The sequence below is a fragment of the Poecilia reticulata genome, linkage group LG9, assembly GCF_000633615.1.
Source record: "Poecilia reticulata strain Guanapo linkage group LG9, Guppy_female_1.0+MT, whole genome shotgun sequence".
Lineage (NCBI taxonomy): Eukaryota > Metazoa > Chordata > Actinopteri > Cyprinodontiformes > Poeciliidae > Poecilia > Poecilia reticulata.
The window spans coordinates 31,913,253-31,936,198 of NC_024339.1; the positions used below are offsets into that span (position 1 = coordinate 31,913,253).

General features: G+C 38.6%; 1 protein-coding gene across 1 annotated transcript in view; it reads right to left on the reverse strand.

Moving 5' to 3' along the window:
- Nucleotides 1-22,946, reverse strand: part of adamts3 (ADAM metallopeptidase with thrombospondin type 1 motif, 3) — a 206,079-nt gene that overhangs the window by 19,731 nt on the left and 163,402 nt on the right. Inside the window, exons 14-20 of the mRNA XM_017306899.1 lie at nucleotides 22,154-22,287; nucleotides 21,134-21,257; nucleotides 15,777-15,860; nucleotides 14,565-14,645; nucleotides 7,195-7,358; nucleotides 4,815-4,971; nucleotides 3,176-3,308 (exon numbers count right to left, since the gene is read on the reverse strand). Coding sequence (XP_017162388.1) covers nucleotides 3,176-3,308; nucleotides 4,815-4,971; nucleotides 7,195-7,358; nucleotides 14,565-14,645; nucleotides 15,777-15,860; nucleotides 21,134-21,257; nucleotides 22,154-22,287 — 877 coding nt within the window. The remainder of the gene's footprint in view (nucleotides 1-3,175; nucleotides 3,309-4,814; nucleotides 4,972-7,194; nucleotides 7,359-14,564; nucleotides 14,646-15,776; nucleotides 15,861-21,133; nucleotides 21,258-22,153; nucleotides 22,288-22,946) is intronic.

The window sequence follows — 22,946 nt, forward strand, 5'->3', positions numbered from 1 at the left end:
GTGTTAGCCACGCTAGCTTTTACTAAACTGTAATCGTGTTAGCCGCGCTAGCACCGAGTACCGTGTATCAGGCGTAGGCACATTCGAACCCTCTAAACCATGAATGCCCGTCTTACCCAGCCTTGCAAGAACAACAGCCATCAGTGATCTTGTCCAGCTATATTTATGCTGAGGGTCTGAGAATCTGCTGTTTTCTTCATTGACTGGTAGCATTTAGCTGCAATTTCCACAATCTTGGAGGCATTGTGTGGCTAAAACACCTTGATGTCGTCCAAAAAAGATGACATGAACTTGTTGGTTCCCCTGTCCATTGTCGTGGCTGATATTTTGTGAAAATTAGGCAAAAATGCTAAACTAGTCGACTCAGAAATACTCTGCAGTCAGTCGAAATGAAAAATCCCATAGAAGCTATTAGCTCTGCCAGGAGGTTAATGTGAGACATGAAGCCATGTGGGACTTTCGAGGGGCGTTTCTGGGCGGAGCTTGGTAAGGTCCATGATAATGGAGCGTACTGCTTGTGTTTCAGTTTAGCTTTATGCTAACAGGGCCGTTTCTAGCTTTATGGGGGCCCAGAGCAAGATGCTGTTTGGGGGCCCCAAGTTTATCAAACAAAGAGATTCCCAACCCTTCTGGTGGTCCGAAACTCGGATCAAAGCTAAAATCTGTTCTCTTTATAACAATAACTTTCAGTCTGTAGTACAACTTTATTATGTCACTGTAACTATTTTATGTTTTCATCATGTGAAGCCCTTTGAATTACAGCCTCACCTTAAAGTTACATCTGTTTTTAGAAAAAACCCCAGAGCATTTCAAATAAATACATCTGAGTGAAAACTGCATCAGGCCTCGGCTCTGAGGAAGTTTTTAAAAACTCTGAAGTTCAGCAGCAACTTGTGATTTTATCAAACAGCAACGATCTCATGAAAAACACGATTAATCTTCCCTTCAGAAACCCCCAGAATCCATAGTTTCTCTTTCAGCTCCACTTAAAACCAGGGAGTATTTGATCTGACATAACGCTCTGGTGCTTCCTAATAGGTTTCAACAGCAGCAGCAGACAGTCACTCCTCCTTACATGCATCAGAGGCGAGTTTGATGTCTGTATTTATTCATTCTGGTGGAGGATATTGGTGCCGCTAGAAAGCTGCAGCTCACACTCCTGCAAAAGCAGAAGGAAAATGAAAAGATTTACAGTCTGTCTGCAGCGTGAAATCCTTCTCTGGGTTATTGACTAAAAGTTCAGAACATTAGTGGGTGAATAAGCCTCTGTTTATAGATGCTAAGCTGTCCCAGATGACGCATTAGACTTGCACAGAAATGGAAGCAGCAATTTCGCCGCTTTCATTAGCTTGTAAATTACCTCCATTGTCTTATCAACGTATGGCAGACGGCCATGTCCGCCTAACAAAACACCTGTAATTTGGACGCACTTTTCTGAAGCAAACATCTGCATACATTATGCAAATGAAACACGGAGGAAACTGAGGAGGCGCGGTCATTTCTGCTTCGGCACATCCCGACTGGCAGCCAAAGGGAACCAACCTCTACAAACAAATCACTATTTTAATCAAGACTTTAGCAATTTATGACACTTTTTAAATAATCAAGTCTTTTATGTGACCTTGTTTAAACATAAGCTACTGTTCAAATGGGATGTTTCTTTGTAAACTGGCTGATATTATAATTAGGACGTAACTCTACATGTATTCATATCCAGCTTTCCCCCAGACATTCATCACAGTGTCTGTATGCAGGTAAGAAAAATCCCTGAAATCATCAATTTTCACAACTAAGAGCAATTTAGAAAGCTTATTCCATCTAACCGCTAATTAAAGAGTTAATCATAAAGCATTAACTACAACATTAATCATTAGCTGTGCTAATGCTAACGTGCTAGGCAAGCAGCAAAAGCTCAGGCTAGAACGCTAGTTTTATCGTTGTTGAGTCTTGATAACTCCTCTGCTGATTTTTTCTGACTGACCATGATCAGGAAGGACATCAGTTGATTGTTTCGTTGTTTCCCAAAGCCTTAAAGCAATGCATTCTGGGTAAAGAATAAATGCTGCACCACAGCACAGGTGGCGAACCAGGAGATTTGTTTATTGCAGCCCTGGTTGTTTGTTCATATGAGTCAATTGTTCTTTTTTTGTATACTTGTCATTTGTTCTAAAAAGATTCCTGGACGAAAATTAGACCACGAGGAGAGGAAATGGATCTTCACCAACTTCAAAATAAGAGCATGAACATAAACGTCCAACTACTTTAAGAATTCTTAACAATTTGCAACCAAAACTTTAAAATATACGTTAAACAAAACAGACAAGTAAATTAGAATTTTTCTGGATAATTTAGGAGAAGCTAAGTGAGCCAGCAAAGAGTTTTATCAGCTCTTAGCGCATTAGCAGCAGTGAGTCCACCACCAGTAAAATATTACAGAATTTGCTAATATTTTTCCAAATGAGTTTTTCTTGTAAGCGGCTGTGCAGATGCAGGAAACAAACTCTGTGCATCATGCAGAAAACTCTGGTCTGCATTTTCTCTTCCTCTGACCTCTCATTACGAAGAGGAATTTAAAGTCTGCAGGACTTTAAATAACTGAAAGGGTCTCTAAAAGGAAATGTCGGAGTTTTTAAAGTTTGCAAAACTGAGTCATGCCTAGTTCTGCTTTCATAGCAAGAACAATTTCACTCAGTTTTTTACCTGATATAAAAAACTGAGTGTGACATGTGGTGTGTTGTGCTGTGTAGTTCAAAGTGCAAAGACATTTTTTTGAATGTTCAGTGATTTTAGAAGTAAACAAAGTGATGAACGTTGAACCTAAAGCTGACTTTCAGTCCCGAGTAGCAAAGGGAGTTTATTTCCTGTTTCTGTGTAGAAAACAACAAAAGGTTTCAGTTTCTTTTTCACTCTTTTGCCACACCTGCAGTAAATCTTCACTTTTTTTTAGACTGTTTTTAGCTTCACCTTCTCTTAACACTTTCATTTTTGTACTTTGGGAAAATAATGAGTCCAATGTAAACCAAAAGTTATACAGATTAAAAACAAGAGTTTTTCATTTCAACTTCCCTCTAAATCTAAATAAATAGAGTTACATTTAGGTAATTTAACATTTTTAAGCTTTTACTGAACTGTAATCTTTGTATTTTTGCGCTTTGTGCCTGAAAGCTGTACTCACTGAGGCTGAGTGCAGTCCTGAAGGTTACACATCCGGCGGATCGGCTTCGGCTTCTTGTTTGCCTCACAGTATCCGCGGTGGACCATCTTGGTGTCTCCCTTCTTCCTACAGCCGTACTTGGTGTACTGAGACCCTGGGAGAGAGGAGACCCTCTTTAATTACGGGTTGCAAAAGCAATCAATTGATTTTATGACATTTATTAAATGGTTTAAACGGCAGTAATAATCAGCCACAGAGCTCCAGAAGCAGGATCGTGTTGCCAGACATGAGTATCTCCACCTCAGCAGGAAGATCTTAGATTTTTATGTATCCAGGCCCCGAGGCTTAAAGCTGCAGTACGTAACTTTTATTTAAAAAAACAAAATATCCTTTTACATGTGTATTTAACTGCCACCATGCTGTGACAGTTTGTTATGATACAGATAATCTGTGAAAAGATCAATTTCTTCCTCCTTCCTGAGCTGCTACTGCCAAAAACAACCAATCAGAGCCAGGAGGAGGGTCTTAGTGCTGGCAATCAACCTCATGTACTCGGTGCTAAACGTGCTAGAGGGGGAGAAATTACTTACCGTTTCAGGAAAACCGTTTATTCGCTGTGCTAACCATCATTAGCTTTCACAACTGCATGATTGACAGCACTAAGCCCCGCCTCCTGGCTCTGATTGGTTGCTACTAGTTAGCACTGGAGAAGGCAGAGGATATCGATTTTTAAACAGATTATCTGTCTCATACTGTCAGGAATATTTATATATAATTATAAAAGTTACATACTGTAGATTTAAGCGCTACAGATCAAATGAATAAACAAGCTGAATTATTTTTGCCTCATGCAGCAGAGCGTCAGATACTGAGCAGAGTGGATGAAAAGATCCTTAACCACAGCAGGCAGAGCGGCGGCACTCAGAAACCAACAGATGGGCCCCATCAAGTGATTAAAACGAGTAAAGAGCAAAACATTATTCAAATGAGGCGTCAGATGATTTATAACAACCCACTGACTGACTGACAAAACAAATCGTAAGGAAAGTCTTTAGGACAAACTTCATGTCATGTGGGCCAAAATCGACAACAGAACGTCAGGGCAAAAATATGTAAAAAAATAAAATAAAATAGAAAGATAAAATAAAATCAAGCTTCATCGTGGATTATGTACTTTATTCTTGTATTTTTATGACTTTATACTCAAAATACGAGTTTATTACAACATTAAAAATGTATTCTCTTAATATTACGACTTTGTTTTTGTAAAATATGACTTATTTCTTGTAGATTTATAACTATGCTTGCAACATTATGTGCTTATTATCATAATGCCACTTTGTCTCGTAATATTATGACTTTCAGGACTTAATGTTTAAAATATTTTGTGCTTATCATCATATTATTTTGTAACATTATCACTTTATTCTTTAATGTTAGGACCTTACAGTCATAATTTAATATTTTTAATTCCTCCTAGTATGGCACTAATACTCCATCATACTTATTAAACTCGTTTAAAGTGTGAGAATTAAACTGGGATCATAGTTTACAAGCACCAGCTGCTCGGCGGGACTTAAAAGTAGAAAATGTTAGAGTGTCAGCTGGAAGCCACGTCCCTCTAAGACCTTTGTGACAGAAGGATAATGTGATGATTTACCTCCAGAGCAGGGCTTTGAGCACGGAGACCAGCTCTTCAGGGCCCACTCGTACGCTTCCTCCTGGATCACGTTGTTGTTGTTGACCGGCACCGAGTCCTCGTGGATGATGTACTTGTACATCAACGTGGATCGTGTCTCATTGTCCTTCGGTATAATCTACAAACCCGGAAGAGAGTGAAGACAAAAGCCGGCGCGTTACAGCCGGATCCACACAGTGAGAGACTGGAGCTGTTCACATAAACTGTGGATAATTTCAATAGGAGGGGAAAATAACAAAGCCAGGACGGCTGATTGTGCAGCCATGCTGGGGTAATTGGCTCGTGATGAGATGGGTAATTAGAGGAGAGTGAGAGAAGGTTAGAGAAAGCTCTGCGCCACCAGGAGGTGAGCAATACTCCCTCTTTACTCGTCTACTTCTGTGTTGTCTTTAATAAAAACACAAGCTATTATCGTCCTATTGAAATACATCAGAGCAGCTCTGAATAATAACATGGTCACGACTCAATGACTCATTAAAGATGGTTCGTAGAAACCTTTTCATTCACTTATAATCTTCAGATTAAATTACCCTTGCTAAGTGAGGGTTAGAACCTGTCAAACTGAGGGTCCGGGGGCCACATCCGGCCCGTCATAACTTTTTATTGGGGCCCTCTAAACTCCAGATGCCTCCAGGTTTTTGTTGCGTTTCACACTAATGTATGTTTGTGAGATTATTCAAAATTTTCCACAAAAATCAATAAAATCATTGGGTTTAAGTGTTTAAGTGTATTTTTTTACTGCATGTCAAGTTACAGTCGGTTATCAATACTAGGAGAAACAAAAAGTCACATCAAAATCTTTGATTTTTATTGCAAAAATCACAAAAACAATCATGAAATCCTGGATGTTCAATATTATTTAAGAATTACTTAGTGAATGCGGAGACATCTATTTATCCATATATTAGCAGTTTTTATCAGTGCATTCTGGCACAACCAACCTTTCAGACGTTTATGATGCTGATGTTGCCCAAAATGAAACTCCTCTGGGTTAGAAGATCAGAACATGAATGAAAATCACAGACAGAAGGATCATAATCCTGTCCATGCAGCAGAATTGTTGGAGTCCAACTGGGAACAGGCTCCACTGGTGCTGAGAATGTGGGCGCAGCTTTTGCTTTGGGCTTAGAACGACTGGACAGCACTTAAAACGATCAACACAACATCACATCTGTGTGTCAACCTGGCGAAATGCCACAGAAGACGAATGTGAGATCTTACTGGTTAAAAACGATGTTTAAAGTGTAAACAGAAGTGGTGATATCTACATGTTAAAGGTTATTATAATCCGTCTATGGTTGATTCAAAACATATTTGTTACGTTTTTTACTCAAAATCATTAAATGATGAGTCTTTAGTTTTGCCTATTTTGAGCTGTTTTAAGGCCTCTGTCACTTTAAATCCAAATAAGCTGCTGCTGGCCACGACCCCCAAACTCGACTTTTGCATTTTTATGTGAAAATAGCTGCAAATGGATGCATAATTGTGCAACTGTACATCTTTGAAATGCAGAAGTGGAGCCTCCTGCACAACCAACAAGGAAGCAGCAAGTGGTTTCTGAATGGTAAGTCCACAACAACAAAACCAGCTGACCAAACGTGCTGGAGCTCAGATTGGGTTGCTAGGTGACAGGGTGGAGCTTCGCTGGGGTTGCTAGGTAACGGTGCAATACCTGTCCAATGTGAGTAAACGATCAGGATGGTTTTGAAACGGCTCATTTTTCAGACACCAAAAAATGTCTGGGTGGCTTTTTAATCGCTTGGACAGTTTTTAATATCAGTTAGACTCAAAATGTAAGAACAAAATGTAAATTTATCCTAATAGATCCACTTTAAAGTGTTGAAAACACTTGAAATTTAAAATGTAAAATGCCTGCACTGCAAAAGCATTAAATATTGTCAAGTAATCTTGGTCCAGTTTCCAGCTCAAATATCTTTGTACACTTGAAATACGACACAACTAGCTCACAAGTAACTTTTCAGCAGGATATAGTAGCTTGTTTTATAAGTAAATAATTCCTTAATATGTATGAAAAAGCACAAGTTCCATTGGAAGATTATTTCACGTATAATATGATATTTTTCTAATGTCATAAGTAAAATAATCTACCAATGGAACTAGAACTTTTTAGTCAATATTAAGGAATTATTGACTTAAACAAGCTCCTACGTCTTGCTGAAAATTTACTAGTAAATTAGTGTCGTCTTATTTTCTAATAGTAAGAGCTAGACCACAAATACTTGGTAGGATTTTGTGTTTTTGCAGTGCAAGTTAGGAGACGTTTCTTGACGTTTCAGTGGCCTGATTCTGTTTCTGAAGCCTCTGCGCTGCGGCGCCTCACCAGAACCACCACGGGGTCGTGCAGAGGCCCGTCGGTGTGCAGCGTCTCCACGTCTCCCTCCAGGACGTAGTGCCACTCCACTCCCAGGTCGATGAAGCTCCTGGACTTCAGCTCGTCTCCCTTCCCGTTGAGGATGTAGTGTCCTGTTGCCTGGTTCTTGATTGCTGCAATCAGTCATTCGATGGGAGAAATGATGAGACTGAAGAAACGTCCAGAGAACCTCCTCCACCAGCCCGACCTCTGCTCTGATTTATTATAAATCAATTAATCACACACAGAAACACTGATTGCACTTACATGCATAAGCATAAGGTTACGAAAGGGCTTAGATTACTTAAATATCAATATTAATCAGAAATATTTAACAGGCGCTGAGCTTTGGACACTTTTTTCTCTGGTGCACAAACTAAACTTTCTGGCAACAGTGAAAAAAAAAACATTCTAAATTTTACTAAGAAAAAAATTAAATAAAATGGATAATTAAATGCAAATTTTGATGCTGTTGTAGCTGGCACTTTAATATTTATGCACTTGCAAAAATTCACAGTTGTGGACAGATTCTGACAGACACAAAAATGTGTTTTTAGATATTTTTAAACCAGCTGTGAAATATAAAGAAGTTTTTTGTGACAGAACCTCATTAGCACTGTAGCCACTGAATGCATGCAAATATCTTTGTACCGACTCACAGGTACATTTTAACCAAGATACATCACCTTGTTTTAAGTCAATAATTCTTTAATAATAATAAAATAAAAGTTCCACTGGTGGATTTTTTTCACTGAAGACATTTTCACTCTTTATAAGCGAGAAAAACTGCCAATGGAACTAGTATTTTATCAATATTAAGGAATAATTGACTTAAAGCAAACTTCTATATTTTTTATATCTCATTATTATCTAAACTAAAATGCATTATGTACATTAAAATGTGTTGGCATAAATTTTAAGAGAATTATTTAGAAATGTAAGGCCAAAATGAAGAGACAGAAGAAAAAAACCCCATAAATGTCTCACATGCAACTAAACAAGTTGTTTATGTTTAATAGTCTGACTTATAGCTGATTGATTGGCCTTATTGACGACTAATTTACTGCCATTAATGAGATTCAGTTAAATGTTGCGACCGCCACACTGTAAACCAGCAGAGATCGATCATCACTTTGGCATTTTATGGGGTAAATTAATGAATCGCTTCGATTGACGTTTACAGTCGTTACAGACGAGAAATCAATCTGCAGTTTGGATTTTCTTTTTGTGCCAGGATTTTCACCGCAGATGGTGAAAGCAGCTCCGTTTGCTTCAGAACCCAGCGAGGTGATTTACCGTCCTTGGAGAAAACCTTTTCCCCCCCAACACTGAGGGCCTCAAGCTTCTTGTTTTTCCAGCCGTTATGAAGCAGAACTTAATGAGCACCTGCACAATCACTGAAAATCTACATTTCTTTTTTCACGATACGATACACGGTATTCTGCTCACGATGCGATATATATTGCGATATTCAGCAAACGATACAATTCGATACACTTTTGTGATTTTCTGAAAGATTTTAGAGGGACAGAGTGATTTTGGTGACATTTTGTGACTGTTATAGAGTTGGACTGGATTAATTTAACTGAAAACTGATTAAAAGCACCAACTACACAATACCTGGCTCTGGTTGGACACAGACTTAAAGTCGACAGCTGGACAGAATGAATCAAAGAAGTGGTGAGAAAACATGTTTCTTTTAATTGAAGCAGTACAAACTGTAGCTTACATGCATTTGTAAAGTAAATAAAGTCACCAAGTACCTGCTCTGAATAGTTTGATACCTTTTTAACTTAACATCTGAAGGAATCACTCTAAGCCTGATGACCTAATCACTCTCCTGGCGAAGCAAGCAGTGAGTGAGCAAGGTGACAGTTGGATGTTACGATACTTGCGGATGAATATCGATTTTTTTCTAGGAAAGAAAACATCGATATATATCGCAAAGTGGTTATTATTACCCAGCCCTAGCTTGATGTGACTTCTCATTAGTTAGCAGGTGCACCAGAGGAAAACGGCCCGTTCCCTGATTGTTTAGGTTCAAGGCAGCGCTCTAATATTCTGAAACATTGACATCATGACAGGAGATGCGAGTTTTGAGAAAACAGCAGTTTGAAGAATAAGCAGCTCAGTAATCTCTCTCTCAGCGTCATTTTTCAGAAGAAGAGCGTTTACTGATGGAGAGGAGCGGTTCTGATGCTGCGCGGGTCGTTAGCTTTCAGACGCTTCACATGAGCGGGTCGGGTTCTGTGGAACGTTTTCAGCTGCTGGGTTCGTGTTTTGTTTGGTCCCGTTTCTGTTCTGCAGTATCGATTTTTCCCGCAGCCACAGGGAACAAAAGAAATAAAGGTAATCAGTTGTGAGATGCTTTTCTTTCATACTGGGCTCCGTGCAGGCGGCAGCTGAACTGTAAACAAGCCAGGCAAAAACGGTAAACAAAGGAAAACAAGGAGAAAGTCGGAGCGACGATGAAATCACTGGGCAGAAATCTGATTCCAATAGTACAAAACCACTGGACGACGGACTGGATCACTAAGATTTAGAATTATTTATTATTTTTCTTGTTTGATTACATTCTTTTAGTTTAATTTTCAGTTTTATTTAAATCAGAGGTGTTCAACATGGGGGTCGTGACACAGAAGCGGGTCGTGGAGGTTCGTTAAGAGGGTCGAAACGAGTTTGTGTTTTTATATTAACATTTTATATTAACATTAGTTCAACATGTAATAAACTGACAGGGGGCATAATATAATGTTGGTCAGTTTTAGTATTAGTATTACTGTAATGTTAATGTTAATGAATGTCTTTTCGAAAAGAGAAATGCAATTTGTTTAAAAATTGAAGGAATAATTAAATCACTACGGTTATAAACTGAGTGTTTTAATTATTACAATACATTTATGTATTATTCAGTTTATTAGACCAATATATATATTTAGGTGTATATTGTAAACTAAATGTCATTATTTACACATTTTCAATAAAATAATTATTTAATGATGCTTTTTCAGGAACTAAAAGTTCCTGAAGAAACTGAACGCTGTTTTTATTTTTCAGTACCGCTCTGCATCCTGGATCACTTTAAAAAAACAAACATATTAACAACCATTTCAGATGAAAACACCGTTTTAGCTTTAGCTCGTTTGTGATTCCAGTTTCACCTCCATTCAGTGTTTTCTCTTATTTCTTTTCCCCGGCGGTTTACGGCGGCCATGACGGTTCTTCTGTTCTGAAGCCAGGATGTTTCCTGTAGCTCCACCTGACAGAAGCGAACCGTTCCCACGACAAAGAGGCAGCAGACGGCCGTGTGTGTGTGTGTGTGTGTCGCTCCAGAACCATTGCTGCTCAATGTTTGGCGCCGCTGCTGCCTTTACGGACGTGAGAGCGATCCGTTCGACGTGCACAGAGGTTCCTCACAGATGCTGGCTTTTGAGCTGAGCGGCGATAAGAAGCCGGATGGCGCCGCTCCTCTCCGCTCCGTGGAAATAATCGTTCCAGGTGTTTGAAAAGGATTCAGGACGGGTTTCCGCCTCAGACCCAGAAACAGGCCAGCAGCGTTTCTGCATGTAGAAGAAATGTTTCAGTTTTCTGGAAACAGAAAACTGGAACATCAACTCCAACATCCAAGGAAGTCGCAGTTTAAACCTCAACATTTAATAGCTTCCTGCAAAAGTTGCTTCAGTTTTTTTCTAGTTTCTTTAACTACAAACTGGGTTTTAAATTGTGTTGAAAAATATTGAAATTACATAGAATAATGTACTTTAAACCATTTAATTTCTTCAGTTTTGTGACATTTAAATTTGTCCGTTCTTTTTGTTGGACCTTTGAAGCTTTTTTCAGGAATAATTGTTCTTCACTGTTTAAAATAATTATTGCATTTGGCAAGTTTATCATTATTAAACTTGCAAATGTCAGCAGCCATTTAAAACTCGCCGCTTAAAAGTCTCTTTCTGCTACTTTAATAACAAAAAACAGTTTTGGCAAAGAAAACTCAGACTGATCCCATCTGCTGTCTATCGGATGCATCAACAAATAAAATCTGACCTTTTGTTTTAGTTTTTTTAAAGAAACATCAAAAAGTTTTTACAAGAAATTTCAACTCTCTCCAGAATTAAGTGAAATAAAAGTTGGCAAAAGTGTGATGTTACATAAATGTGCATTTTGATTTAAACAAATATCTTCAGAAAATGTGTCATTAATTCATCATTCAGGCCAGAAAACTTTAACCAGCTGGTTTAGTTCCCTCCACAGTTTATCTGATTAAATTGTTCACATTCTTATTGTTTATTTTTACTTTACAGACAGAAAATATCAGTAATTAGTTATTTTGTCATTTTACCTGAGTTTACTTTACTCAGAGGTTATTTTTGTTCTAAATGCCACAGAGCTAAATAAATTATACTTTCATTCAGTCATTTCTAGAGGCTGCACAGTGGCGCAGTTGGTAGAGCTGTTGCCTTGCAGCAAGAAGGTTCTGGGTTCGATTCCCGGCCCCGGTCTTTCTGCATGGAGTCTCCATGTTCTCCCTGTGCATGGTGGGTTTTCTCTGGGTACTCCGGTTTCCTCCCACAGTCCAAAAACATGACTGTCAGGTTAATTGGTCTCTCTAAATTGCCCCTAGGTGTGAGTGTGTGTGCATGGTTGTGTGTCCTGTGTGTCTCTGTGTTGCCCTGTGACAGACTGGCGACCTGTCCAGGGTGACCCCGCCTCTCGCCCGAAACGTTGGCTGGAGATGGGCACCAGCACCCCTCCTGACCCCACTGAGGGAAAAAGGGTGCAAGAAAATGGATGGATGAGTCATTTCCAAAACATGAAGGCAAAACATAAACTGCATCTTTAAAGCATTCGGTTGTTTATCGGATCAACATTTTGTTTATCGGATCAACATTTCTTCCACGTGCAGAAACGCTGCTGGCCTGTTTCAGAAAAGCTTTTACACGATAAATGTTGGAAACAAGTTACAGCTTTAACCCTGTTGCGCCGGATTTTCGAGCGTCTGCCTAAATAAATCTTCCTTATTTTAATTGTAAGTAGTTGTTTAAATGTGAGATGATATACTTACCCATGTATCCATAACAACCGGAACTTTCAATATCCAGCAAGTTATTTTCGCAATATACCGTCTATTAAACGAGTGCCCCCTGAATAATTACGCTCTCTGCAGCTGCGAAGTTTCCGTATTAACCCGATACTTGCTGGAAAGTGCAACGTCTCCCCTTTCAGAAACCGTTGGAATTTTTCAGATAGCGCTACGTGTGGCGGAATTACGGTACTGCAAATTTAGAGGCGTCGGCGCCGACACGGTCCAGTCTAGAAGGGGTATTAAATCAGAATCTGGAATGATAAACAGAAAAATTTATAAAAACACAGAAAGGGGAAAGTCATATCTGAAAATATTCAGAAAGATATGAATTTTTATTTTTATAAACAGTTTAAAAAGAACAGGAAGTGGTTAAAATAAGACGTTTGACCCGAGAAATTAGACTTGTGGATCTGATCCTACAAACTGCTTGAGAAAGTAAAACAATCTCTAAACTCAGAGCTGTTAAACTAATATATTTTTATATATTTTGCTTTTATTTATTTATGTTAAAAGAAGCTGTTGGCTTTTATTTGTAGCAGTAAATGAAAACACAGAGGATTCAGCCGTTCATGAAAAGAACAGAAATGAGATGGAAGTTAAGACAATGTGACACAAACTAAAGTTTTCACACTGCAGACACAGAATCTGACCAAACACTTTGGTTTAGTTTCTAGTGCAAATATCTTAATGCGCCTGAAATTAAACAAAACTAATTTACATGTAATTTTTCAGCAAGAAATATGTGCTAACTGGCAGATTATTTCACGTATAACAAGACACGTTTCCCATTTTACAAGTGAAATAATCTAAAATGGAACTAGAACTTTTTCATCAGTATTATGTAATTATTTAGGAAGTTCTGCATCTTTTGTCCTGACTGTGATTCTGTGATTAGATCTTTTTGTTTTGTGAATTATTGAAGACATCTTGTTATGGATTCTCGGCTCTGTGGCCAATCAGGTGTGAAACTTTTGCTTTGACAGATAAAACATTGTTTTATTTTCAGTCGTGGGTTTTTGTCTCAGTTGCTTTGGCCTCAGAGATCCTAACATTTATTACTTCCTCTCTGTTTAAGTCCTGGTGAAGCGCTGAAGTAAAGTAGTGAAAATAAATTACTTGTATGCTGAGCCGGGTTTTCAGGTTCCTTGATTTATTTCCTACGTCTCGTTTTGCACCCGGTGCTTCCTCTTCAACTCCAAAGGTTGCAAACAATCATAGCCATTTGTTTTTTTCTAATAATGCTTAGATTATCTGATTGAAAGTCAGAAAATAGGTTTAAGCATGTTTTTAGATATTCTTAACAGTTCAAACATCAAATATACCTGAATATAATGAATATAGATTATTTTATGCCTCCTGCTAATTTATTACATGTTGGATTAACATGAATGTTAATATGTATTTAAAGACACAACTTTGAATTTTGAAAAAATATATACAAAAATCAGAAATTAACAGTAAATTACGCCTGTGGCCCCCCAGGTGTTACGACCCCGTGTTGAACACCTCTGATTTAAATAAAAACACATTTAAAAAGTTTAAAAATGATTGAAAATTAAACTAAAATATGAAATCAAAACAAAGAAAAGGATTAAAAGGTAATCGCGTAGCGTTTCGGTATTTCAGCTTCCAGAGATTTGACAGAGCAAACATACAAATCTGAGAGTTTGAGCATAACTTTAACTTTTAACCAAAACGTGTGCGACTCGTTTCATCAGACAGAGGAGAAGAGCTTCATCACAGCTCCGGTGGAAACTCTCCGCTGATCGTTTTCGCCGTCAGGCAGTTGTTGCTTTGATGATTTCTTTGCTCATCCGAACATTAAAATGCGTTGTGGTGTTTTCCAAGTCATTTAACCGGTTAGCTTACATGGCCTCTCAGCCACCTTTCAGTGTTCAACGTCTTCATTAGAGGTTTTATTACCCAATTAGAGAAACGAAGCGGCTTCACACCGACTCGTTCTCCTGTTTCTGTTGATCTGAGCCTAAATAAACCCGACTCATCCGACGTGTGGCCAGAAACATCCGTGGACTCAAACTCTAAAAACATATTTTAACAAGCGATGGAACCCAAAAGCGACTCTTTAATAGGTTTATGAATAATGAATGAGCCACTGGATTCTCTCGGGCCGAGAAAATGACAAGAGATAAATTATGCAGAGTTTCTAATCTCTGATTTTAGGGAACATTTTCCCGGTAGAGCTCCAGCGAGGCGGTGAGGTCGGGCCGCGGCGTCCGGCCGGCGGGAAGCCACTTACCCAGGATCTGCGGGTCGGCCTCGTGTTCCCGGATCTGCACGTGTCTAGCTCCAGGAGGAACATGAAACATCTTAAGGTAACCTTCGGCGAGTTCGCAGCAGCAGAAGCGGCAGGTTAGGGAAGATGAGAGGAGACAGAAAAGTTAAGCAGATCTAGAACTAAACTCTTTGTTTGCAGCAGCGGACATCAGACTTCTGCAGAAGGTCTGGATCTACGCAGCGACGTTTGAAGGAGAGAGAAAGTTAAAAAAAAGCTAATGTTCCTGCAGAAAACAGGCCCAACACTGCAAAAACACAACATCATGCAAAGTACTTCTAGTTTCTAGAGAAAATACCTCAATAGGCTATAAATTAGACAAAACTAGATCCACTTTTCTCACTTCTCATATCGAAATCTGCGGTTCAGTATCAGCCGATCTGATCCGTGCAAAACACTTAAATACACCAAAACTTCACCAGTTTGGTCAAACAAAACAACTTTAACCTGTTCAGTCAGAGCAATTAGAAGAATAACAACCAATCTACCAACAATAAACTGCAACAAACCTTTCAAATGGCTCAGAAAGTGAAATCAGAAATGATACATTTAAATAAATAAAGTCTTTATTGATCGGGAACATTGTCACCTAACCCTTTATGTTTTTCAGTGTCTAAACAGATACAGATATTAATATTGGATCATGTATCTCTACTTTTTCCAGTGTTACATGTGAAATAATCTCCCAGTGGAACCAAAACCTTTTCATCAGTTTTAAGGGTTAAGAGATCTTATAGTGCACCGATTTCTGGCCGATCACTTTAAAAATCCTGACCTGCTGATTCTGATCTTAGCCGATACTTTTTTTTTTCTAAAATGTTGCTAAATGTTGGCAACAGTGGGGTGAATGTTAACTGAAAACGTCTAAATATGACTAAAATCAGCTTCACCTTTACGCATCAGCTGATCACAGATCTCCCAAAACGAAGGAAATCAGAGCCGATTTCAACTGAAAAGTTCCTTATAAGTTAGTTTTGTCTTAATTTAAGTGCATTGATTTATTTGCATTAGAAACTAGACCAAAATACTTTGTGAATTTTTGTGTTTTTGCAACGAAACAGAGTTCATTCCCCCTGTAAATGAACTTCAGGCCGTTTCAACGAGGCAGAGTTATTCTACTCTACTTGTGGTTTTCTGCTGCAGATGCCCGCCGCTCACAGACCCGCCGCCACTCACCCAGGACGTTCCTAGACTCCTCGCTTTCATTTAGAAACACATTGCGAGCTCCTTTGGGCAGAGAGAAGGCGCCTCTGGTCTTCCCTTCAGACAGAAACAGATCAGTTAGTCGTCGTTTCCTCTCCCAGCAGCAGCGACTCTGTGGAGGAACGTTTCTAATCAGCAAACCAGAAGAATCCACAACGAAACGACGGGCCGGACGCTCCGGACGCTCCGGCACTCTGGAAGCAGCAGGCGGGGAAATGCAAAGTCACAGGCAGGGAACGGCAGAAACTACTTATAATTACTGGAGAAACTTTTTTTGAACAATGTACTTATAGAAGTATTTTTACTACGCTGTAACTTTTCCTTTTACTTGAGTAATTTTATCTCAAAGTGTCTCTTTTCTAAACTGAGAGAAATTTCTGGATTTTCTACCCACTGAAAGGAAAACAAACGTTTTAACCAGAAATTCACCAAACACAGACGACACACTTGCAGTTTTTATTAAAGTTTTAAGTTTGTTTTTAATAGAAACTGATTTGGAAAAAATCTATTTTTGTTATTTTTTGTTACTTGTAAGAATTATTGTCATTTTTGTCCTAAAAATACCAAAATTTCCACTTAACTTTACATTTTGCTCTCTCTGATGACGCAGTTTAAATATTAAATGATTGATAATTTGACCAGTTACTCAAGAAGATTTTTTACCAAATACTTTTTTACTGTTAGAGTAATTTTATCTCAAAGTGTCTCTTTTCAAACAGAGAAATTTCTGGATTTTCTGCCCACTGAATGGAAAATAAACACGTTTTAACCAGAAATTCACCAAACACAGACGACACACCTGCAGTTTTTATTAAAGTTTTAAGGTTTTTTTTTTATAGAAACTGATTTGGAAAAAATCTATTTTTGTTACTTATAAGAATTATTGTCATTTTTTGTCCTAAAAATACCAAAATTTCCACTTAACTTTACATTTTGCTCTTTCTGATGATGCAGTTTAAATATTAAATGGTTGATAATTTGATCAGTTACTCAAGCAGATTTTTTACCAAATACTTTTTTACTGTTATTGAGTAATTTTATCACAAAGTGTTTCTTTTCTAAACTGAGAGAAATTTCTGGATTTTCTACCCACTGAATGGAAAACAAACGTTTTAACCAGAAATTCACCAAACACAGACGACACACCTGCAGTTTTTATTAAAGTTTTAAGTTTTTTTTAAATAGAAACTGATTTGGAAAAAAATCTATTTCTGTTGTTTTTGTTACTTCTAAAAATTGTCATTTTTGTGCTAAAAATACCAAAATTTCCACTTAACTTTATAAGTTAAATATTTAAATATTAAATGGTTGATAATTTGATCAGTTACTCAAGCAGATTTTTTACCAAATACTTTTTTACCGTTAATCGAGTCATTTTTTGGCAGCTACTTTTAGTTTTACTTCAGTAAAACTATGTCGCAGTGGTGCTACTCTTACTGCAGAGCATCGCTCTGTGTGTTCAGCGTCCAAAGCTCCAATCTACTCTTTTCAAAAGAGCTAAAGAATAAATCTGGAGGACATCAGAGCAGCCAGACGCCCTCCGCGGAAAGAAAAGTTTGATTGAAGCTCTGAAAGAAAAGGCTCTTGTGGATGTGAGTCATCGGGCTGAACCGAGCGCCGGCGCTCCACTCAGGCTCCACCGAGAGCCGCCAATTACACGCTGGACTGCTTCCAGAGGCCGGCGGCTCGGCTCCGACGGACGTTTTCCCCCCCAAACAAAAAAAAACAAAAACGTTTGTCTTTTTAAAAGCCACAAGAAACGACAACGAACAACGTCTTCTACCTACAACGAGAAGAATACAGGAAAACCCAAACAGACACTTAATTAGTCAGAGCAGTTTGAGACGCGATTCTTCTGGTTTCTACATTGTTAGACGTCCAGCTGCTCTACAGTCTGGGATACTTGCATGGTGAGTTTTCCACCAGTGGGGAGTCACTTTGCTCTCTCTTGCTCAACTGTTTCCCTGTAGAAAAGGTGATGGGTTTAAATAAAACACTGCAAAAACGAAACCTTACCAAGTGTTTCTGGTCTTCGTTCACTTGAAATAAGACAAAACTCACTCATATGGAGGAATTTTACTGCCAAACGTCGACAGCGCTCAGAATATCAAATATTCTCTGCTCTCTCAAACTTTTTTCTCCTCGCGCTCAAAGCGTCTCTCTGCTCGGATCAAATCTCCACCCACAAACTTCGATGCTCAAACTCTTACCTGCTGGAACGGAAAGCGCCGTCGCCTAGCAACCTCTCAGCCAATAGCATTAAAGAGTACTGGGTTCGTTTGCAGGTTGCTGCAATCAGCAGCAGCCACACAGGAAAATAATTCACAAGATTTGATCTGAGCAGAGACAGGTTTGGGCGAGAGGAGAAGCTTTTTAAAAAAAATACATTTTAATTAGTTGTTGACGTAAAACCAGCTCTCACGTCCTGCCGAAACATTACAAGAGCTCGGTTGATTAAAACACTGCAAAAGTTATTTTTGTCCCCCATTTCAAGTGAAACTAGATAAAAACTTGGTAGGATTTTGTGCTTTTACAGTGAAACATTTACTAAAAAAAACTTTGAAGTTTTCACACTGAGGCTCAGAGTCTTTAGTGGATCTTCATCACATCCCGGCTGCTGGAAGGAGGCGGCAGAAACCCTCAGGGTGAATCCATGACAGTTATGTATTCATTCCCACAGCTAAAACTGAGAAAACTTTTCCTAACAAAACAAAGCAAAGCAAAAAACGTCTTTTCCAGCTTATTGTCGGCTCAGCAGGGAGGCGTTTTCCTCTTTAGGAGACGATCTGGCTACTTTAGCAATGTGTGAAGCTGAATGTGTTAAAGCTCAAACTAATAAAGCTTAGCCAAGATTCTTAATGAAATTACAGCTTTGATTAAAAAGATACAACAACGCTTCCTGTGTAGGCATATTAGCTCCGGCTAATTCCTCTAAACGGCTCATTTATCGACTCTGAATGCAAGTTTAGCACATTAACAAACAATCTGCTGCAGTTTCTACACTCAGCCTCCCAGTTTCACCATAACGTCCCACACTTTAATATCCGTCCAGAAAATCTGATCAATACTGGGACAGACACACAGTTAAGCATCTTCAACTGGACCAGAAATATCTGAACATTTACTCAGGATCTTATTAATGTATCCTCTACTTTATATTGTAATTATAAGGTAGCAGGAAAATAACTTCTGATTACAAAGTTGTGTTTGTATTTTTGCAGCAGGTTCCTCACAATGAACTGTGAGAAGCTCAAGTCAACAGCTTATCACAAATTAATCAAAGTGATATATAGTTTTAAAAATGTTGAGTATTAAAAGTCTGAAAAGTGTGGCATGCTTTTGTACCAACAGCGTATAGAAAAACCTTTTCAATTTCCACTCATTTACTTTAACAGGAGCAGCCGAAGTTATTTTAAAATAAGCAGGTTACATGTAAATGTACACGAGTTCCTTATTGGTCACTAAAAATGGACCTGAATTAGAAAAGGAAATCAGGAAAAAGTCAAAAATCACCTCAAATAGCGAAAGATTTTTGTTTTTTTCACTCAAAATCAGGAAGTTATTTCAAATGTTTCTATCAATTGTTTCTAAAGCAATGCTCAAATTGAACATTTTTTAAAAATCGTCAAGCATTTTGAACTGCCTTGATGCTGAAATGTGCTACACAAATAAACCTGATTGATTAACTGATTGATAAAATCTTAAGCTGCTTTTCCTTGTGCATGTTTATCTCAAAAATCATCATCAAAATGAACTGCAATAAGCTTAAAAAGTCTGTAAATCAAATGTAACGACAAATAAATCAAATTTTTGATTATATAAATTTTCTAAAGAGGATTTTATATGTTGCACTTAAGAGCAAATGCAGTAAAGATAAAAAAAAATGTAAAAGTGATTGTAATTCAGGTCCGTATGTGACTGCAGCATAATTTAGTTTCATTCTGCAAGCTGCTCTTTCTTCCCCTGCATGTGTGACCTGGAGCATCTGCACAGACTAAAAGCACAACCCGCATGTCCGTCTGTCTGCCGGCCGCAGCGCTCTGCAACGGACCTGGAGCTCCGCTCTGTTTGGTTACCATAAAAACCATCAGGATGCAAAATATTCAAGAATATTCTAAGAGATTTTCTATTAAAAAACATGGATATTTCTGAGTTTCAAATGTTTTTTTCTGAGCTTCAAGTTAAAATGTTTTGACTCTTCAAACTCAGAAAATGTCCCCAATCACAGGTAGAAGATAAAAGATCTCATGACTTCCTGCTCCTCTCATGCACATCCACATAAATCCATTTAAATCTCTCCGTGTCACTTAAACCTTTAAAGCATCCCACATTAAATGAAACCTAAACTCTAATTTTTCAAACAGAGAAGCTTTCCTGCAGCAGCCAGTCAGTCAAATTTATTTTCATCTTGCAACAAAAGTCTGAGATGTGAGGCTGCGTCGCTCAGGTTTGTAGTTATTGGTGTTTCTTTCATGACGTTAGAACACAAACAAGTTCTGTCTGCTTTTATTAACAGCATCAGGTTTTTCTGAACTTTGTCATTTTAAACCAAATGTTTGCATTTCTCAGCAGAGCGACTGCAGCAGCGATTTCCTCAAACTCGGACCAAACAAATCACAGCTCTGTAATTTATGGGAGATTTTTGACCTTGAGTTTTAATATGAGCCTTTTTGCTACTGATTTTCTTTGCAGGGTTTGTGTTTAGAAGTGGTTTTAAAAGCTTTCCATTATAAGATTACAAGAAGTAATGAATGAATGAGAAGCAACAATAAAAAAGGCCTTGGAGGCTGAAAGTGTTTGTAAAGTTTCACTCTGATAATCGAAACCTTCGACTCATCCAGGGATTAACAACTTTAATGGTTATATAAGGTTGACTCAAGGGATTTAATAGTACAAATTAAACATGCACTATTTTATGTTTCTGCTAAAAAAAATACATGGATGATGGTAATTATTAGATTAATCATATTAATTTGACACAAACCCATATTTAACCTAACACAGTCTATAATCAGCACAAAACCATAAAACAATCAAAACACATATTAGCTAAATCATAGAATAAATATATTTAAACATTAGGAGCAATATTGAGGAAGATGGGTGGAGCCAAACGCAGTGGGATTGAATACAAATGCATGCCACACTTTTCAGATTTTTCTAATGTAAAAAATTAGCAAGCTGTTCCTTCGTTATTTATTACGTTGTTTTTGTTTATATTTTTGTCTGGTTTTGTTAAACTGTCCTGAATAAACAACCAGAGCAGGAAGCATCTAGCTAGCTGTGTGTCAGACATGCTAGCAGCCGCGCGCCGCTCCAGGTGACCTTACCTGGTTTCTTTGGAGACCGGGTGAAGGTTCCCTTCACGGTCCGGCAGTGGGAGTTGTCTCCACCACAAACACCACATTTATCCTCCACCTTGTTGGAGCCGATCTCTCTGTCGCAGCCGACCTTCTGCACAACCACAAAGCACAACAAGGCGACGATTAGCATCCACCCGTTAGCTTCTGGCTAACGAGCGCCGTCAGTGGGTTGGCAGAAGCAGAGAAAAGATTTTTGACTTCTATTTTAGTCGGCAGGTTTACTAAGACGATGTTCAAGCTGCTGTTAGTCGTTAAAGTCCAGGAGAACTGTTCAAATGAGCTGCAGAAATGAACTCTGCTAAGGAGGAAACATGCTAACTCCACTGGCAGAAGAGTTCACTTATTACGAGAAATATTCCTGTGAAATAACTTGTACTTCTCCATCAATATTATAAAATTACGTCTTATACCTTGATGAAACGTTACTTGTAAGTTTTGTCTTATTTCAAGTGTTTTAAGGTATTTGCACCGGAAATTAGACTAAAAATTCTTTGGCCAATATCAATCATATTGAGTGTCCAATATGATTGATTGATTGATTGATTGATTGATTGATTCAACTTCCTGCTTCTCCTTTTCAGCTCTTCTGAAATTTCTGGTCCTAGTTCTGGATTTATTTGAGGAGTTTTCGAGAGGCTAAAAAAAGAATCTTATTGCTATGAATCATTACAGTAAAAGCTAAAATCCTTCCAGCTGCTCAGCGTCCAGAACCAGAGGGAATGATTGTCTAAAGAGCCTGAACTGAAATGTTTGAACAAAACTCTTCAAAAAGACCAGAGTGCTAATGCAGCAGAGCTAATCCAACATGCTTCCACCATGAGCGGTGCGGTTCTGCAGATTATGTCTTTAAAAAAACATCAGATTTTCTCTGAACTTGTTCAGATGTTGATGACAGATAACATGAATTTGATTGAAGATCTTTGTTCGAGCAGCGTGATGCAGATCCAAACATGATGAAACCTTGTTTTAAAAAAAAAAAATCCTCACCACACATTCTCCACGCACGCAGATGCTGTAGGCGTCCTTGTACGAGCACCGCGTCCCATCCTGCACCAGCTGCTTCAGGTACGCCACGTCGCCGGTCTCCTTTGACTGGCAGTACAGGTGGCACCGCTTGTTAGCTGGCAGAACGGATCAAAATAAAACACAGCAGCTGCTGAAACCCTGCTTTTGAATCTCTAGTGAAAGATTAAGCAAAACACAACATCTAGACGATCTGGAGTCCATGAACAGCTGGAAACCAAAGACCAGGCTGAAATCTGACCTGAACCTCCAGAGACACATAAAGATAGTTAGAAAGTCGGCCTTCTTTCACCTGAAGAACATTTCTAGGATGAAAGGACTTATGTCTCAGCATCAGAGAAACTCATGTAAGCGTTTATCTTTAGTAGCATTAATTAGTGCAGCAGCGTCTTAAACAGATCTGCCTAAAAAATCTATCCTGCAGCTGCAGCTGAGCCAGAAGCTGCTGCTGCTGGAGCTCTGACTAAAACCAGGACATTAGAGCAAATCACACCAGTTCTACATCACCCAGCTCTACATCACCCAGCTCTACATCACCCAGCTCTACACCACCCAGTTCTACATCACTCAGCTCTACACCACCCAGTTCTACATCACTCAGCTCTACACCACCCAGTTCTACATCACTCAGCTCTACACCACCCAGTTCTACATCACCCAGCTCTACACCACTCAGCTCTACATCACCCAGTACTACACCACCCAGCTCTACATCACCCAGTACTACACCACCCAGCTCTACGTCACCCAGCTCTAC